We start from the raw sequence: 17,444 nt of genomic DNA, 5'->3' as shown, positions 1-17,444 counted from the left end.
CCCAATCCCAAAACACTTAATTGAGCAATTTGGATTCCTCACGTGTGGGGTTGATTTGTAGTTTGAACACGTGGCTCATTCAAAAAAGCCGGAATTGCCGAGGATTTTTTTTCTCCCCCTTCTTCTTCTTCGGTGTACTCAGAGGCGGGCGCGAGCCTTACCGTTTGTGACATTCTCTGTCTCTTAGCCAAGGGATTTGGAGGAAGACAGAAAGTAGTTTCTCCTCATTTTTACCCAACCTGCAATCGTTTGGACCCTCGAGATTAATAATTAAACAATTATTTTGCGCGTTCGAGCGGCAAGGGAGCGCAAACGCAACGAGATCGCCAGTTAAATCTCTCTGTGGCTTGAACGTCGGGGAAGCACGCCACTGCTACTCCGTTATAGTAACGGCGATTTAGGATACTCCGCTGCACACCTAGCCGGGCGAAATATTTGCCTCAATTGGTGTAAAGATTGTCCTTTTCGGCGCTCATAATGAATAAGCTATACATTGGAAACTTGGGCGAGCAGGCGAGCGTGGAGGACTTGCAAGGTATCTTTGGAGAGAGGCATCTCAAGCACAGTGCGTTTCTTCTCAAAACTGGTTATGCTTTCGTGGATTGCCCGGACGAAAAGATTGCAATGAAGGCCATTGATATACTTTCAGGTGAGCATTGGAAAGTGACATTTAAAGGGCGCCCGAAGTGCTGCAATCGAAGGGCTTGTTTTACTTCTGTCCACCATTGAAGGATGCGTGTAGTCTTGTAGGGTGGGGGTGTATCCAAGCATTTTTCTCCTTGGCCAGTGACACTTTAAAATCAGGTTAATGTGTCAGGCTTTTGACCGAACCCCAAATCTTATAAATCGATCAAATGCTGGGATGTATTTAGATACGAACGTAGCTGTTTAAAAAACCCCTACTCTTTTGGGTCATTCAGATCATTGGTGTGCAGTGCTGGTTGTGTACAACAAGTGAATGCACATTGTCGGCTTACAAGGCTGAAACCCTACGATATAATGTTAAAAGTGTTAACTGAAGTGCAATGTTGCTTCCAACACTTTGATCTGAACTTGCAAGCTAACGAAGGTTTCAAAGTGTGGGCCTTCGGAAATGGCTTAACTTGTTACATTGTAGAACATGGTGTCGCTAGTCCGCCCATGCTGACACACCAGGTGGTTTAATTGTGTTGGTCAAATGTAGGCCAACAAAATGTACCCTAACTATTTGTATTTTTGTATCCAGGTTTGTTTCGAGCAAAGTACAATTCTGGCCGGAAATAATTTTAGAAACTGGATGTTTATGAACTAAATACGACTAAAGTCTACACTCGTGTTGGTAGGGTTTAAATAGCATGTATTTATTTTTATTGTGTATCGTTAATTTCTCTAAACAAAATATATTGTCTTCCATTTGGGCAGACTGTAGTCTACTTACCTGATCTTGTAGCATAATTTCAATTCAGCTTTAACAACCCAGCAACAACACAGGAAGGATTGAACCAGTTGAATTAAAACGGCTTTTTATTTCATTTTTATAGGAAAAGTAGAACTTCATGGAAAAGTTCTGGAAGTGGAGTTCTCGGTCCCTAAACGTCAAAGGTTTGTCCAGTTTTATAATCGTCTTTATAATTCCTATGGCTTTTATGTTCTCGCCAGCAACACAATTTCTAAAGATGCCCGTTTTTCTTCTACACCTGAAACGGGTAAAAATGTACGTTGGCTTGGTCTGACTAAGCCCCGCAAGTAAAAAATATTTCATTCAGTTCCTTTTTGTAGGCCTTCATGTGTAGGGGTCAAATACGTTGTGTGTGTGTCTATGTGTGTGTGTGTGTGTGCATGAGCTCCCTTCTCTAGCCATTACTAGGCCTACGAGCTGCTGCTTCAAACCATTGTAAATATTGGTTCAATTCAAGCCTAGTCTTCTTACTCCTTCCCCTCCGACCCTCCCCAGTAAAAATGATTACATTCGGTCTATCTAATGCACACTCTTGGCCTTTTTTGCCCAACGCTACGTGACGGAAATGTGTATGTTGAGTGCCGGGTTGCTTTTGGCGTACGCCTGTAAAGTCGTCCATTTGAGAAGGATCTGCCCGTCATTCTCTTGCCTGCCCCGTGCTTCCGCCCTCCTCTCCACACATTGTGGTATTGCACGAGATGGACTCCCAAACGACATTGCAATGGCAGTACTCCTGGGTCCTTCGCCTCACTAAATTCACAGTTCAGGAGAGAAGACGTTTAAAAGCTTCCATGCTGCCCTTACTAACATCACGCTACGACTCGATAATTACTTAAATGCATTATTTTAAGTCCACGTAGACGTCACACTGCCGTTTAGTAGGCGTACATTTCACATTGGCCTTTATCGTATTTTATTTAAATCATGTTCACTTTCTAATAAATTTGAGGATATTTTTGGACATAGTTGTGTGTACGCATCGTTTGGGAAAAGACGATACAATTTTTAAGCAGACAATTGGCCATACGTATGAACTCTGTAGGCGTAAGTTAACTGCTCGAGGGAAAAAAAACACCGTTAAGGCATACTCATTTACAAGTTGGCTTATAGTAGTCTTAGTTGTTGCCTAAATACACACTTCATTTATATTCTTTTGGTAACTATTTATGCATGCCATTTCCTCAATTACTGACTCCCCAAAAAACTATATTTAGCTCTAAATTAAAAACGAGTAGTTATAATCATTCACAACAATAGGTTCATTTTAGTTTGGTTCAAATTTAGAGTAAAAAGTTTTTATATGAACAATATAAAACATTGTCCTGGTAGCATGCTACTGTTGTACATGAAGTCCCCCATTTTGCATTCCAGCCTGCTGACTATCAGCTGGGGGCTCAGCCAATCACCATGTCTTAACCTTTGAACTCTGCAGGAAGGGGATGTGCTTTAGGAGGCAGTCTCTGTGGCTTGGTCTGTCAATGAGATGGACAAAGCTTAGGGAGTGTGTAATGAGAATGTTGCATTGGGCTGAAAGATGAGGAAGGCATTAATATTTTACAGTATTGGTGTAGCTTTTTACGCTTTTCTTCAGGGTCATTTTGATTTGAAAGCCTTTTTTTAGCCGTCTTAAAATTGGTACTGCCCATCCTCCAAGCTGTTAAGTGTGCATCTTAAAAGTATATACTCCATCCACATGGTACAATGTCACAAATTGTCAACAGCTGGTTTTACCCCCCTAACTTTTCTAGGACAGTTTAATGTGTTGCAATTCCAAAAATTGTAACCATTTCAACAGGCTTATTTAGACAGCAAAACATCCAAGGAAAACATTTGCCTTGTATTTTGTACAAGGATCTGTAAATAGACATTGGGGGGTTACAATGTGTCCAACTCGACCAGCTTTTCAAAGCAACCATGGATTTCCTGGTTTTGTTAGTTACCTGTTTCACATTTAAAATACAAATGTTTGTTCTAAGCAAGCGTAACCTAGTGAATGCTGACTTTAAAACAGATTTTACACACCTTTAAACTTTTTCACCACCTCTGTCTTGTCGGAAAGGCTGGAGAACCTAGAATACTGTTTTTACAGATGTTCATGATGCGTGGCTCTACCTAATCTTGTTGCAATTTTTTTTTAAATTCCTGAAAATTAAGGTTTTCAGATAAGTTTGGTGCATACCATAATTATTTGTATTTTAATTGTTTTTTAAAACGTTTTTTTCCCTCAAGTCATTTTATTTAGATAAAACTGGTCTCGTTCATGTGAGCGTCATTGTGTGTAGAAAAAAAAAAAGCTTCTGGCTGTCGTTACCAGAACCTGGGGTCACTGTGGGGCCCCCCATGTAGAACAGCAATTTTGTATAGTGACTCGGGGGGTGCCAAATAATTGTGAATGTGGTCCCTTGTCTCCACCTGAAAAAGGGTCATCGTTTCAAGTAACATTGCAAATTTAAACGAGTGAATAAGAAAAGGGAGGCAATCAATTTGTGATGGGAGATGGTAGGCCTTAAATACAAGGACTGATTTTGACCAGGGTGGTGGGTAGTGAGGTCTAGTTGTGGAGATGAACCCTTCAGCACCTCTGTAGGACTGAAACTGGTGTGACTGGGCCTGAAGCACAGATGGTGCATTTAATTCCCTAAATGTTGGTATTTGTCGTACTGTGTGTTCGAAGGGAAGTTAATGTGGCATGTGTATTTTTTGATTCATTTATATAATTCTGGTTATGGGTATATGCATGTCTGTTTAGATGGCTGCATAGAGATTGATATATTGCATATAACCGTGTTCTGTGGGAGACGACGCCACAGTGCAGCTCCATAGATTGGATTTAAAAGTAAATAAGGAGGCCGGCCTCCCCCTGGCCATCACATGACCAACTACCCCCAGTTACTCCTGGCCGTTCCCTCCCCTCTCGGGTTTTAACCCCCCACTCTACATGTTTCCGTCAGTGGACTTGTCCGTGTCCATGGCAACGGGGCCCCACCCCCACTGGGCAGAGAGGGCCCTTGTTACCCTTCCCTACACCCCCCCCCCCCAAAATCAAAGGCTGGGACCAGGGAATGTGAACCCCCGCCCCACCTCCACATCATGTCCTGGCTGACTTCCCCGCTACATGGAGCTATAGGTTAATCCCACTGGAAGTGCTTGGTGCATTTGCACATTTTGCTTGGTGTTCCAACCGCAATGCAGAGGTGTGTGTGTGTGTGTGTGTGTGTGTGTGTTTGGCGTGTGTGTGTGTGTTTGGCGGGTGTGTGTGTGTTTGGCGTGTGTGTGTGTGTTTGGCGTGTGTGTGTGTGTGTGTTTGGTGTGTGTGTCCAAAAAAATATCAGCTGGGAATGGCACAGTAGGCCGGAAAGGGTCTGGAATTCCTCTTGGAAGCTGATTTGGAAATTTTCATGACGATTCATCCATTAGGAATTTGATTGTTTCCTAATCATATAAATATGTTGTATACATACGCAAGGGTTTTTTACTCTTGCTCTTGAAGTGCGTACTCGTGCGGGCTAGGGCCTGTGGGCTAATGTATGTTCAAACATGTTTCACAATCGCAACGCTGCCTAGACTCCGGCTGAATACTCAACAGTTTGTCATTGGATGTTAAATGTGCCATTATTGTAAACGGCTAATTTCTGACTGCGACAATGTGGCGTATTTTGTGTGTGTACTCTATCTGTTTTTATAAGGCCAGTTTTTAAGTGGGTTAAGAACGGCAGGGTTTTTATGTTCGAAGGTCGCTACGAGTGCCTCCGCCGCCCCCTCCTCCATGTCTTCTAGGTTGTATCAGCTGGCGTAGGACTTTGCACTCTCCCCCACGCCCCCTTCCCCCACCGCGCCATACTCACCTCCTCATACATTATAACGCATCTGTGGGTGCTTGCGAAACTGCACGCACCTCGCGCCATTACAAAAAAGAAAGTCATGTTGTCCCTGTGACCTCCAACCCCACCCAGACGTGTCCTTCCGGTTCCCGCGGAACTGTAATCCTTCCCATACCGTCGACAAACGAATGTATCTAAATAGAGAATCTCCGCCGGTGATGAAGTGGGATTAATTAAGAGTTTTTATGCCACAGGCTCTGCTGCCCGTGTGTCGCTGGTGATGGGAGCGCAGCATGGGGGTCCGCCGTAATCGGTGGTCCCCTGCCGTCACCTCCTCCGACCGCGGCTGCGCTTGGAGGAGACTGCATGGGGACGTCGTTTTTGTTAATTATTTATTCACACACACACACACACACACACACACACACACACACACACACACACACACACACACACACACACACACACACACACACACACACACACACACACACACACACACACCTCTCGCATCCGGGTCGTCGCACTAAGAACCCCGATCGCAAAGAGGGCGTGGATACCGGCCGGGGGTGGCATGTGTCTCCCTCCTTCCACATTTTGGTGGAGGTGCAGAAGTGCCTTCCCAACATCCCCGCCGTCTTGGTCACTCCCCCAGCGGAGATTGCTGGTTCCTCACGTCTCTCCTGAATGTGTCCGCTCCTCATGCATTGTGTACATCGGTTCCATGCGAGTCTGGGCAGACCGTCTCAATGGGCCGCCGAGCGATGACATGAAATGCAGGGTGCCCAGTGACTAGCAGAAGTCCCCCCCCCCCCCCCGCCATGTGACTAGCCTTTTGGGTGCACCTGCTCTGCACCACCCCTGTCTACAAGGGAGACGTCTCCAATAAGTTGACCTTTTTTCATGCTGCTCCCGTACGGTGAGCTTGGACATGGATAGATGGTGGCGGGGAGGCAGAGGTTGGCTGTGTTGCTCAAGGCTGACTCTCTTTTTGGTGTGGATCTATTAATGAATGGATGGGTTTTCACTCCACGGATGTCATTATGTTGGGGATGCTGCTGGTGGCTTTTGGTGCCAGCTTTATCTTTTCTTCCTTTCTCCCTGCCCCATCCTCTGGCTTAATTGTTGTTCCGCTCTCCTCCCTTGCTCTCTCTCTCACTGTCTCTCGCTTTATCCAGGAGCTGTAAGCTGCAGGTCAGGAACATCCCACCACACTTGCAATGGGAGGTGAGTTGTAACGCGCGCGCACGCTGGCAATTCACCTTTGAACCGGGTACTCCTTCAATGGAGCATCTTCTTGCACCTCAAAACTAGAAACAGGCAAATATATGAAGGGGAGGTGGTAATCTTTTAATGTTTTCTTTTAGATGGTTAATTAAATAGTATGTTAGTTCAGTTTGTTTGGATACCTTATTGGTAGTGACGGTTGAATCCTAAATGCCCTTTAAGCTGTTAATTTGTGTTGTCTCACCCACACATCTTGGAATTTTCACCAATTAAGGAGCATTTCCAATGCCATCCCATTTGCTTCACAATATGTAAAGCTGTTGCAATTATTGCTGTTTGGTTGGATGTGCCCTAATGAGTGTTCTTTTTATTACCAAATGGGTTGCCGTTAAAGCGTCTTTCAATTCCCGAAAGTCTGCGTGGCAATATCCCAGTTCACAACATGCATGTCTGCTAGTTTTAGATATGTATCTATTGTAGAAGTTTCTAATCTCACTTTTCTGGAAAATATAATCCTTCATTATACTATGTTTTAAAACAAAATCTGCTCAAATTTGCCTCACGTGTGTGTGTGTGTGTGTGTGTGTGTGTGTGTGTGTGTGTGTGTGTGTGTGTGTGTGTGTGTGTGTGTGTGTGTGTGTGTGTGTGTGTGTGTGTGTGTGTGTGTGTGTGTGTGTGTCGCTATACAGTTGATGAAATGGTATGCATGCAATACGGTTAGATACTCAGGATGTGTCTTAATGACATTTGTGGGAGGGCTGCGCCTACGACAGGCCATTGTGTTTTTGGGTGGAGTTGTAGGCCACAACCAATAATTCTACACCACTTTGCCAAGTGATAGTGCCATAGTGACTTTGAAGCGGGGAGATATCCATCGTATGCTTGTGCTCAGCCCTGATCAAATGGCCCCAGACGTGCTTGGGTGTTTCATAATGGAGGGCTCGCCTCTGCATGCGCCTCGACCGCCGCGCTGGATCCACCCATGTTGCTAGCATGTAGCCAGAGAGCCGTGTGCCTTCTTCCAGAAGGTGTCTGTGGAGGGGACTTCCTCTCCCCCCCTCCCCCCCCCTTCTCATACAGAGGGAGTGGCAGCTCTAGCATTCTCAACACAAGAACAAAGTATTTTGACGGAAAGCCCTATGGTTGTGTTACGATGTCTACGTGTGTGTGTCTAACCCACGGCTGAATAATGGCCGAGTAACTGGGGGAAGTGGTGTGTGTTTGCGAGCCACGGTGGGTGGGTGGGTGGGCCACAGCGTTTTTCCTTTACGCTTTTAGCCTCCATGTGCTACTGACTCACAGAATGTGTAGCATAAACTCCTTCCCCTCCCCCAACCCTCCAGCTTCCTCCTGGAATGTACCCCACCCTTTCCTGAATGCCCTGGATTCCCATTGGTCAGGCCCCCGGTGATGGACTGGCGGAGCAGCCAGCCCCCACACTGCTGCTCCTGCCTTTAGGGAGCGTGCATGTCAATGGCGGCACAGCCAATAGCGGGGCTGCATATGGCGGGAGGTTGCACCGTTGGGTGGTTGGGGGGAGGGCAGGAAGGCGGCCTGGTTGGCTGAAAAGGGGGGTTGAGCAGTTAGGGGGTGTGGTCTAGTGTTTTGACTGCATGGTTGGAGGTGCTCGGAACACATCCTGGACTCATAGGCCTGGCTCCCCCTCTGGTCTGCATTTAATCATGAATCCATGAATTCAGATCCCGACGTTTCCATATTTAGTCAGGCGGTCTCGTTTGTCTTCTATCTCTCCCCGTTCTGATAATTGGGATAGTCTCACTTGCTGGATTTCTTCTTTTTTTTTTTTTTATCTGTTTAGAGAACATGTGGCTTAAGAAATATGAGCTCTACTGAATAAAGTTACATCAGGGCGGGCAATAGGAGGGTATAATATCTAACCACGTTTATTTTCATCTGACCGGGTCAGTGGTTTGCCAGCATTGCCTTTTTGATTAAATTATCAAATTCATAATGGAGGTAACGCAAAAAATGTAGCTGGGCATGCCAGCAGACAGCTGTTTTTATTAGCAATTAGACCAGATGTGATTAGAGCCCTGCGAGCTCTCCCTGGGATGTATACACGTGCAAGGGCAGCAGTTCTGCTTCCGCTCGTCCGTCCTGTTCATTCTCGGGCCCCAACTATTAATAACCATTTTATTTATTTCTTTCAGGTGTTGGACGGCATGCTCGCCCAGTATGGTGCCGTGGAGAACTGTGAACAAGGTAATTATGGGCGGCCGCTCAAGACTGCACTGTCGTAGTTTTCTTTCACAATCATATTCCAGCAATAGGCGGTCGGAACAAAACATGTCGGTCACCAATTAAAATGGTATTCCTCATTCTTCCCTGTTGTGGTGAAGAGTGACGTTTCCCAACAATTGTGTCCACATACTTACCATCGCTCTCCTCTCCACCCCTACAGTGAACACTGAAACAGAAACGGCGGTGGTCAACGTTCGATATGGAGCCAAAGAACAGGCCAGGCTGTGAGTCCCACATCATGTGCTCAAACACACCAGCCCTCCCTTCAACCCCCCCCGCCCCCCCACTCTCTCTCTCCCCCTCTCTTGTGGTTCCATCGGCGAGGGGGTTGGTTGGCTATCGTGTTCGACAATACGGCTGTTGTGCATTAAACTTACCACTTCCTAGGTCTCTCCCTGCCCTGGCGCGTCTGTATCCGTCGCTCCCACAAAGCCACCCCTCGTCCGGTCGTTAGCGCCAGGCGGCCAGCTCGCCGCTGCCCCCTGGTGGCGGGGGCTGGCGGTAGTGGTGCAATGGGGTTATGGTTGGCTGGGTGTCGTTCGGCTTGGTCAAGCTCGGGTCTGGAATGTGTCCAAGGCTTATGCGACAAGACTGTTGGCTGGAGACTGTTGGCCTCCCTCTTTCATCGAGCTCATTAGACAATTGCTCACATTTTAGAATTTGAGTTAAACGCAAAGTAGTATTTTGACGGCGCGTTAAATGATTGAATGGAAGAAACCGGAAGAAACCATGTGCTGCATCACTTTTCAACAGACTTAAAATTTGTCGGGCTCTAGCGTGTACAAAAAAACGACAAATTATTGCTTCCCATTGACGACTGACATGCGCTTTGAAGGATTTGAATGTGTTGAATCGAATTAATTTTCACGATAGGAATGCACTTTATACTTTATACTTTTATACTCCTAAGTCCGGTACTTGGGACATTCTCTTTCCCGTCGGTAGACCCAGTTAGCCATGCTGTCCGTACCCCCAAACAGGGGTCTCTGAGTAACCCCACCACCGTGTGTCTCCCAGGGCCATGGAGAAGCTCAATGGCTTCATGCTGGAGGACTTCGCCCTCAAGGTGTCCTACATCCCGGACGAGGCGGCGGCGGCGGCGGCGGACACCCCACCCGCGGGCGGCCGGAGAGGCTTCCCGCCCCGGGGGCCCCCCCGCGCCGGCTCGCCGTCGATGGGTGCGCGGCCCCGGCTCCAGTCGGACGTGCCCCTACGCATCCTGGTGCCCACGCAGTTCGTCGGCGCCATCATCGGCAAGGAGGGCGCCACCATCCGCAACATCACCAAGCAGACACACTCAAAGTAAGGAGGGGGGGCTGTTGGGAATGGATGGATGCACTCGTTGGGAAATTCTGGCCCCGTTCCGATGTTTTGAATATAAATTTGGCTCATGGCCGTTACCGATGATTATAACAATTTGGGTGACACTGAACGTTTTGTTTTTGTGGTTATTAATTCCCCCGTTTGTGCCAGGGAAACCCAAATAAAGAACTGAGCCGTTTTAGTCATTGATGCAAATGTATGAAACTTTAATGCAACCTTTAAAAAAAATCTGGGAAACGTTCTTGATGGTGTTTTTTTTTTTTTTTTTTTTTTTTAAATGCTACTCAACGTATGAACACCGGCTGGCGCCGTTTGTGATTGCCGATGTGTACCGATGGTGGTCATCAAGGCGATTATCGGCCGAGGCAATCGGTGCGTCCTAACCCCGGATCCCTCCGAGCACTACTGAGGACCCCTTCTCTCCCCTTCCAGAATCGACATCCACAGAAAGGAGAATGCCGGCGCAGCAGAGAAGCCCATCACGGTCCACTCCACCCCCGACGGCTGCTCCAACGCATGCAAAACCATCATGGAGATAATGCTGAAGGAGGCCGTCGACACCAAGTTGTGAGGACACCTTTCAATCCGCCAACGACCCTCCCATGATGCCCTAGTCACTAGTAAAGGCTTTGTCGTAAAGCCGTCAGGCCATGGTTGTCGATCAGCCAACCCTCGCACTTTCCCCAGTGTGAGGCGTTTTGGGATGTTAACGGCCCTTACTCCACACAATCACTCATCCACTCGATAAAAGCCCATAGTTTGTGGCTGATGACGAGGTCTTGGTGTATAATCCACAACAAAAGTAACTGTAGGATTCCTTGGCTGTTTGTCTACAGCAAGGCCAGTCAACCATCAGTCCTTAACGATGGACTTGACACCATGGGATGCCGTGGAGCCATTTTCTCACTTTCCCTTTGTCTTCTCCTAGCACTGAGGAGATCCCACTTAAAATCCTGGCACACAACAACTTTGTGGGTCGATTGATCGGGAAGGAGGGCCGCAACCTCAAGAAGATCGAACAAGACACAGAAACGAAGATCACCATCTCACCGTAAGATAAACTGCACTTGCTGGGCACATTTGCTTGTATGGGCCACACTCGGTTACTGGTTACTGGCGTATTATCCCCATGGTTACGACCAACGCAGGCTTTGTGATACTTTTTTAGTACAGTCGTTGTGTAGGAGCATTATAATGAGATTGCATATGAAATGCGTCACATACCGTCTTGTTATAATGGAAGGGGCTAAGCCTAACCCTTGGACGTGGACATTGCATTCTCTTGGACACCGCAGTCAACCGCTGCTCAGACGGAGCTCAAACCGTGCTGTCAGAGTGTGATTTAAATGGCATAGATTACTAGGTTGACGATCATATAAAACAAATTACCAGGTTTCAAACAAAAAAACGGGTTTAGGTTCGCTGGCTCTTTAACAAGGCCAATTTGGCTGATAGGCCTTTATCAAAAAGCCGGTCTTGTATTGAGCCCTTTTAAATTTTAGATTGCAGGTCGTTTGAATTCTTTATTTTCCCTTTTGTTTGGTGGCTATTGTCAAGCACGACAATGCCGCGAGGCGATCCATCCCCAAGGCAAAGCAATCAGCACACATGTGCATTGGTCACATGGCGTGGGTTCCCCCCCATCTTACGTCTGTCTTGTCCCCCCTGGCCAGGCTCCAGGACCTGACCCTGTACAACCCCGAGCGTACCATCACGGTGAAGGGCTCCATCGAGGCCTGCGCCCGCGCAGAGGAGGAGGTGATGAAGAAGGTCCGCGAGTCGTACGAGAACGACGTGGCCGCCATGAACGTGAGTGTGAACCTGGGGTGGGGTTGCGCCCAGAAGGGCCGCCTCGAAACGGCCCTTCTGTGTCTGACATCAGCAGCCGGTGTGCCAACAGGAAGCGGGAACTCCGGCTGTCAGGTGTGTTTGTCCAACATGGTATGTCCGACGTCGGGGGCGTATGTCGGAAGCCTGTGTCGACGTCGGAAGCCTGCTTCTGACTTCGGGGGCGTATGTCGGAAGCCTGTGTCCGACTTCGGGGGCGTATGTCGGAAGCCTGTGTCCGACTTCGGGGGCGTATGTCAGAAGCCTGTGTCCGACGTCGGGGGCGTATGTCGGAAGCCTGTGTCCGACGTCGTAGGAGTATGACGGAGGCATATATCCGATGTCCGAGGCGCAGGGCTTTAAACCAGACGAATTGTCGAAAAGGGGCGTGTTCAGGTTGCGACTGATTCCCCTGGTTACCGTCCATCCAGAGAGAGGAGCGTGCTCCAGCCGTTCCTCCTCACCGTGTTGGCTGTGAAAGGCTTGGCGCACTGCAGACGTGTGTTCAGGAATGGTACATTGTGAGCATTGGGTCGACCTTTGCCGCTGTTCATAAACCACTATAACGAAGGAAGTAATTTGGCAAGAGGTTTTAGAGATTTGATTTATTTAAAGTGATACATTTAATCAACGACGTGCGAGGCTTGTCCATGTCTTAAGTGGTCTCCTTCTCTGGCCCTGCGTGTTAATGTATAATGTGAGCAGAAACCCGCCACACTGCAGATTTTTGGCCGAATTATTATTTTTTTTTTATATTGATTCAAATTATTTTTTTATCATGCATCTTGTCATCTTGATTATCAAATGGTCAACCTTACCTTTAAGGAGTGCGACGTGGCGTGATTGGTCATTAGTCTGCATTCTGCTCTGTGTGACATTCATTCCCTTCCCTCTCGCAGCTCCAGTCCAACCTGATCCCGGGCCTGAACCTCAACGCTCTGGGCCTGTTCCCCGGCTGCGCCCCCGGCATGGGCTCGTCCATGGGCAGCGGCGCCCCCCCACCCGGCGCCCACTCCGGCTACGCCCCCTCGTTCGGAGTAAGTCCTGCTGCCGCTGCCCTCCGTCGGCTGTCACTCTCGCACACTCCCTTTCTCTCCCTCTCTCTCACAAAGACGGTTGACAGACTGCGGCCCTGAGAAACCAGAGGTCCAGGCCCTGTTTCTGGTTCCTCTGCGGCTCGGTTTCATGTCATTCTCTCTTCCCGTAGAGCGGGCCCTTCGGGGGCGAAGGGCCGTATTGGGCTCCCGTGTGTTCGGCGAGCAGCCCGCCCCTCGTAAGTCCCCTCCCCCCCACGCCCCGTCCCAGAGTGCTTTGCACGGCTTGCTGCTGCACGCTACGGCGTTGTGGGGCAGGGTTTGCACACATTTGAGATCCCGTCCTTGAAGGGCAGCCTGCTGCATACCGCCAGGCTACGGTTATGGATAGATGGCAGCGCATTGACTCTTGAGGCACCCCTGAGCTCTGGGGCGTAACCTCTGCTTGGCTTGTTTGAATTAATCATGTGTATATCAGGAAGATGCTAACCAGTGGTTTCCCACAACGTTTGCATGGAACCACATTTTTCCCAGGCTTTGATATTTTTTTATTTTTTTTGTAGCGGTGCATGTTAATAAAATATTTCCATATTCAAAGCTTACGGGAAATGCAATCCTCCCGAAGCCTGTGGTTTCTTGGCCCTTAGCGGGAGCATCCACCGGGGATGGTGGATGCTGGTTTTTCATAATGGGAGACTCCGCCGAAGGCAATCTCTCGGCGGCTCTAACGATCTGAAATTTTGACAATCCCAAATTAGCGGCACATTCTCGGAAACCCTAAATCCTTCACTTGGCTTCTTTGGGTGCATTCCCTTGATATGAAGCGCTTACATGGTGAGGGATTCAAAGCGCAGAGGGCTGAGGCAAAAAAGATCCAACGGCCATGCTCTGAACGGCCGCTCATGCATCGGTGGCTGGCACGGCGGCATGTAATCGGCTTACGCGGTCACGTGTTCCTGACTCTAGTGTGTGTGTGTGTGTGTGTGTGTGTGTGTGTGTGTGTGTGTCTGTGCGTGTGTGTGTCGTACACAGCAGGGGCCTCAGGAGTCCGAGACGGTCCACCTGTTCATCCCTGCGGCGGCGGTGGGCGCCATCATCGGCAAACAGGGTCAGCACATCAAGCAGCTGTCGCGCTTCGCCTGCGCCTCCATCAAGGTGAGGGGCGTTGGACTGGACGCGAGACGCTGTCGAAACGGGGAACGTTCAGGCAGAGGGGCCGTTGGTCGTGCTATTGTCGGCTTGTCTTGATTTATTGTGTTTTGCCTTGACGGCGTTCTTCCTCCTCCAGATCGCACAGGCGGACCCCCTGGACGCCAAGCAGAGGATGGTCATCCTCGTGGGCCCCCCGGAGGCGCAGTTTAAGGTTTTCGCATTTGCGGCAATTTGTTTTTTTTCGGAACCGCTTTATGCTCCGGTTGGCCGCGACGACGTCGAGTGAATGTTATTTGTGTAGTCTCAAAGGGCTCCACGGATCACGTTGTTATGACATGTTGCCGGCTGTTAGAGTTTGGCCATCTTTATCAATGGGTCATTTATGTGTCCGTCCTCAGGCTCAGGGTCGCATCTTCGGCAAGCTGAAGGAGGAGAACTTCTTCGGGCCGAAGGAGGAGGTGAAGCTGGAGGCCCACATCCTGGTACCCTCCTTCGCAGCGGGACGTGTTATCGGCAAGGGCGGAAAAACGGTAGGCCTGGCGCTCGTCCCTCCCGTTTGGGTTTCCCTTTCCAAACCCTGCAGTGGAATGGTGGCTCCCTCTTCTCGGTCGTCCCTTTCCTTGACGCGGTGCGCTCCCATTTCTTGTGCCCCCCCCCCCAGGTGAACGAGCTCCAGAACCTAACCAGTGCCGAGGTGGTGGTGCCCCGTGACCAGACGCCTGACGAGAACGACCAGGTGATCGTGAAGATCATCGGACACTTCTATTCAAGCCAGGTGAGACTTCCATAGCCGTGTGCGATTTATCGTTTCTTGCTGTGTTCGATATGAAAGGGGTCCCGTTTTACTTGGCCGTGGGAGCAATCGGTCTTTACAAGCCATTCCAAAAGCGATCATGACTTTGAGGTGAGTATGTAGTGGATAAATGATATAATTGTGCATGATATAACACTGGCCCTTTTAATGATGTGACACATCCTGCGAGGTGTACCAAGGTTCAGGACCATTTTACACTTTTGTCTAACGGAACCGTGCAACCAGAGTGCGGGTTACGAGGGGAGCCAGGGAGAGCAGAGCTCGCCTGAAGGGGACTTGAGCTCCCCTGAAAAAGCTCATTTGGCTACTTTGGAGGGGTCCGCTCGATTGGATTATGACCGATTACTGCATCAACTAAACGTTAAAAATATGTTTATGATAATGTTTAGTAGTATACATGGGGGCAACCGGTAACATGGGATTGAATTGAAATGGCAAACCTGCAGAGTTTCCCATGACACAATGTATCCGCTGTGTAGTTGAAAACATCTCATGTTCAATGTTACCTTGATTGCTACTGATGCATAGACGGGGTAGCCCCCCCCCCCCCCCCCCCCCATTTTGCCGGCGATTTGAGTTTGCCCTGCAGAAGGGTCTGGAGAAGAGCAACATATTTCTTTCTGCTGCCGGTACGTTTTTGCGGGAGCCAATCACCGAGCTGGCTTTACCCCCTGGCGCGCTATAGGAGGGCTGAACACAATGACGACAGGGAAGCGACGGCAAGCAGCCAATCGCGTACAGAGTCATTTGAACTAGGCCCGTTGATCACGCCTCTTGTGCTGAAGGAAGTGACAGCAGCTTCCCCAGACCAGCCTGCAATCTACGGTTTGAGCTTGTTCTGGCTAGCTGATGCGCATGTCGTCGTGTTCCCACCGAATGCCTCGCTGTGGTTTAGTAACGCTCACCCTGACTCTCCCGCCCTCCTTCCCTCCCTCTGCAGCTGGCCCAGAGGAAGATCCAGGAGATCCTGGCCCAGGTGAGGAGGCAGCAGCAGCCCAAGCCCAGCCCCGGGGCCCAGCCTCCCCAGCCTCGGAGGTCCCTGGGCGACCGCAAGTAGAGCGGTGCCCCCCCCTTCCCATCCCCCGGAGGTCCCTGGGGGAACGGTGACTGACTCTGCCTGGATGACGAACGGATGGACGGACGGACAGATGCAGATGATGAGGGGGGCTGTTCGGAGACGTTGCGGTGGGGGGGATGGCTTGTCTTGATCCCCCTCTTAGGAGGACGAGCGCGGTGGGTGTTTTTCAAGGGGGGGGGGGGGGGGTTAAATCCAGTAACTGACTTGAGCACCAGATCCCAAGTTTGGAAGAGAGACCCTTTGCTCCTCTCACTCTCTCTCTCCCACTCTGTCTCTCGCTCTCCACCCCCCCCCCCCCCCCACTCTCTCTGCGTCTCCCCAGGATGTACTTCTGAGAGCCCTCCTCCCGTCACCCGCCCACTCACACGCGCACCCCCTCACCCCCTCCTCACAATAGGTGTCTTCTGAAGTGTTTTTTGTCTTTTTTTTTTTTTTTTTTCATTAGAAACCTAATCAAGAAATAACAACCCCCCCTTTTTGATCACCTACATGCGGTGCTCTAAAACCCCACCTGATGACAAAGATGTTCGGTTAGAGTTCAGTATTTTCTTTTTTTTTTTTTGTCGGTCGGTTCATTTCATTTATTTCAGTTCATATTTCCATATTGTCCGTTTTGAAATGGAGTGTTTAATTGGTTGGAAGCTTCTCTCCTGAGTTAATTTTTTCCATAGGAAGAAAGAGAAAAAAAAAAAAGGCATTGCTATCGAAAAGGTCCTAGCAGGACCAAGATGAAGGTTTATTTTGGGTGGGGGGGTTAGGGGGGGGGATCGGAAGGTAGGTTTAGACTGGGAGGGGCCACATCCTGTGGGGGGGGGGGGGGGGAAGGCATTAACGTTGTCCCTCAACAAGAACCCCCCCCCACAGGGGTGGATGTGTGAGGGGGCCGGCGTGCCGCCCCCCTCCCTTCCGAGTCGATGGTGGTATTTTATAAATTCGGATGCATTTTATAGATAAACTATACATAGATGAATATATATTTAGAGAGTTGAGGGGGCGGCGCTAAGGGTCATCACTGAGGGGGACTGGTGCCCAGACAGCTGCTGCCCAGGAAAACCAATTTAATATGCATTTTACCGAACTACCTCAGGACCTATACCTCAGAAGAGAAAAGAAAAATGATTATATATGATAAAAAATTCCTTTTTTTATTTTCCTTTTGTGGTATTTTGTATACTTTATAAAAGCTGATAGTTCTTGAACATTTTTATTTTTTTAAGAAAATTTAAAATTTGGTCGGCTGCCAACTGACCATGCCTTCAACTCTGGTGTTAAAGGCGGCATTGTACATGTGTATGTTTGACTCTGCCCTTGTACATAAAGTCTCTGTACATAGAGCCCCGGAGTGTGAGTTTGGCGCCCCCCTCAGGTGGCGGCTGGCAGGTGCATCGAAAAAGTTTAACCTCAGTTTGTTTTTTTCCTTCCCCTGAGGCTCCATCTTCCGAAAAAAATATCATGTGCAGAAATCATC

At 49.0% G+C, this 17,444-nt stretch overlaps 1 protein-coding gene across 2 annotated transcripts; it reads left to right on the top strand.

Moving 5' to 3' along the window:
• Window positions 1–477: 477 nt before the first annotated feature.
• Window positions 478–16,069, top strand: igf2bp3 (insulin-like growth factor 2 mRNA binding protein 3; the record flags this gene model as incomplete). 2 transcript variants are annotated; one of them, XM_079749596.1, is made up of 16 exons in its annotated part: window positions 478–649; window positions 1,521–1,581; window positions 6,438–6,486; window positions 8,658–8,709; window positions 8,909–8,972; window positions 9,766–10,050; window positions 10,504–10,638; window positions 11,000–11,122; window positions 11,745–11,880; window positions 12,798–12,935; window positions 13,106–13,171; window positions 13,965–14,087; window positions 14,221–14,295; window positions 14,483–14,614; window positions 14,746–14,859; window positions 15,839–16,069. In XM_079749596.1, 16 exons carry the CDS (start codon window positions 478–480, stop codon window positions 15,953–15,955), a joined length of 1,842 nt encoding a protein of 613 aa, XP_079605722.1. In that variant the 3' UTR covers window positions 15,956–16,069. The 2 variants fall into 2 exon arrangements, with proteins under 2 accessions (XP_079605722.1, XP_079605723.1); XM_079749597.1 differs by lacking the exon at window positions 13,106–13,171.
• Window positions 16,070–17,444: the final 1,375 nt, after the last annotated feature.

This window comes from Pollachius pollachius (assembly GCF_949987615.1).
Source record: "Pollachius pollachius genome assembly, chromosome: 13".
NCBI lineage: Eukaryota > Metazoa > Chordata > Actinopteri > Gadiformes > Gadidae > Pollachius > Pollachius pollachius.
The sequence above is the reverse complement of the archived record's forward strand: the minus strand, read 5'-3'. Positions and strand labels throughout refer to the sequence as shown.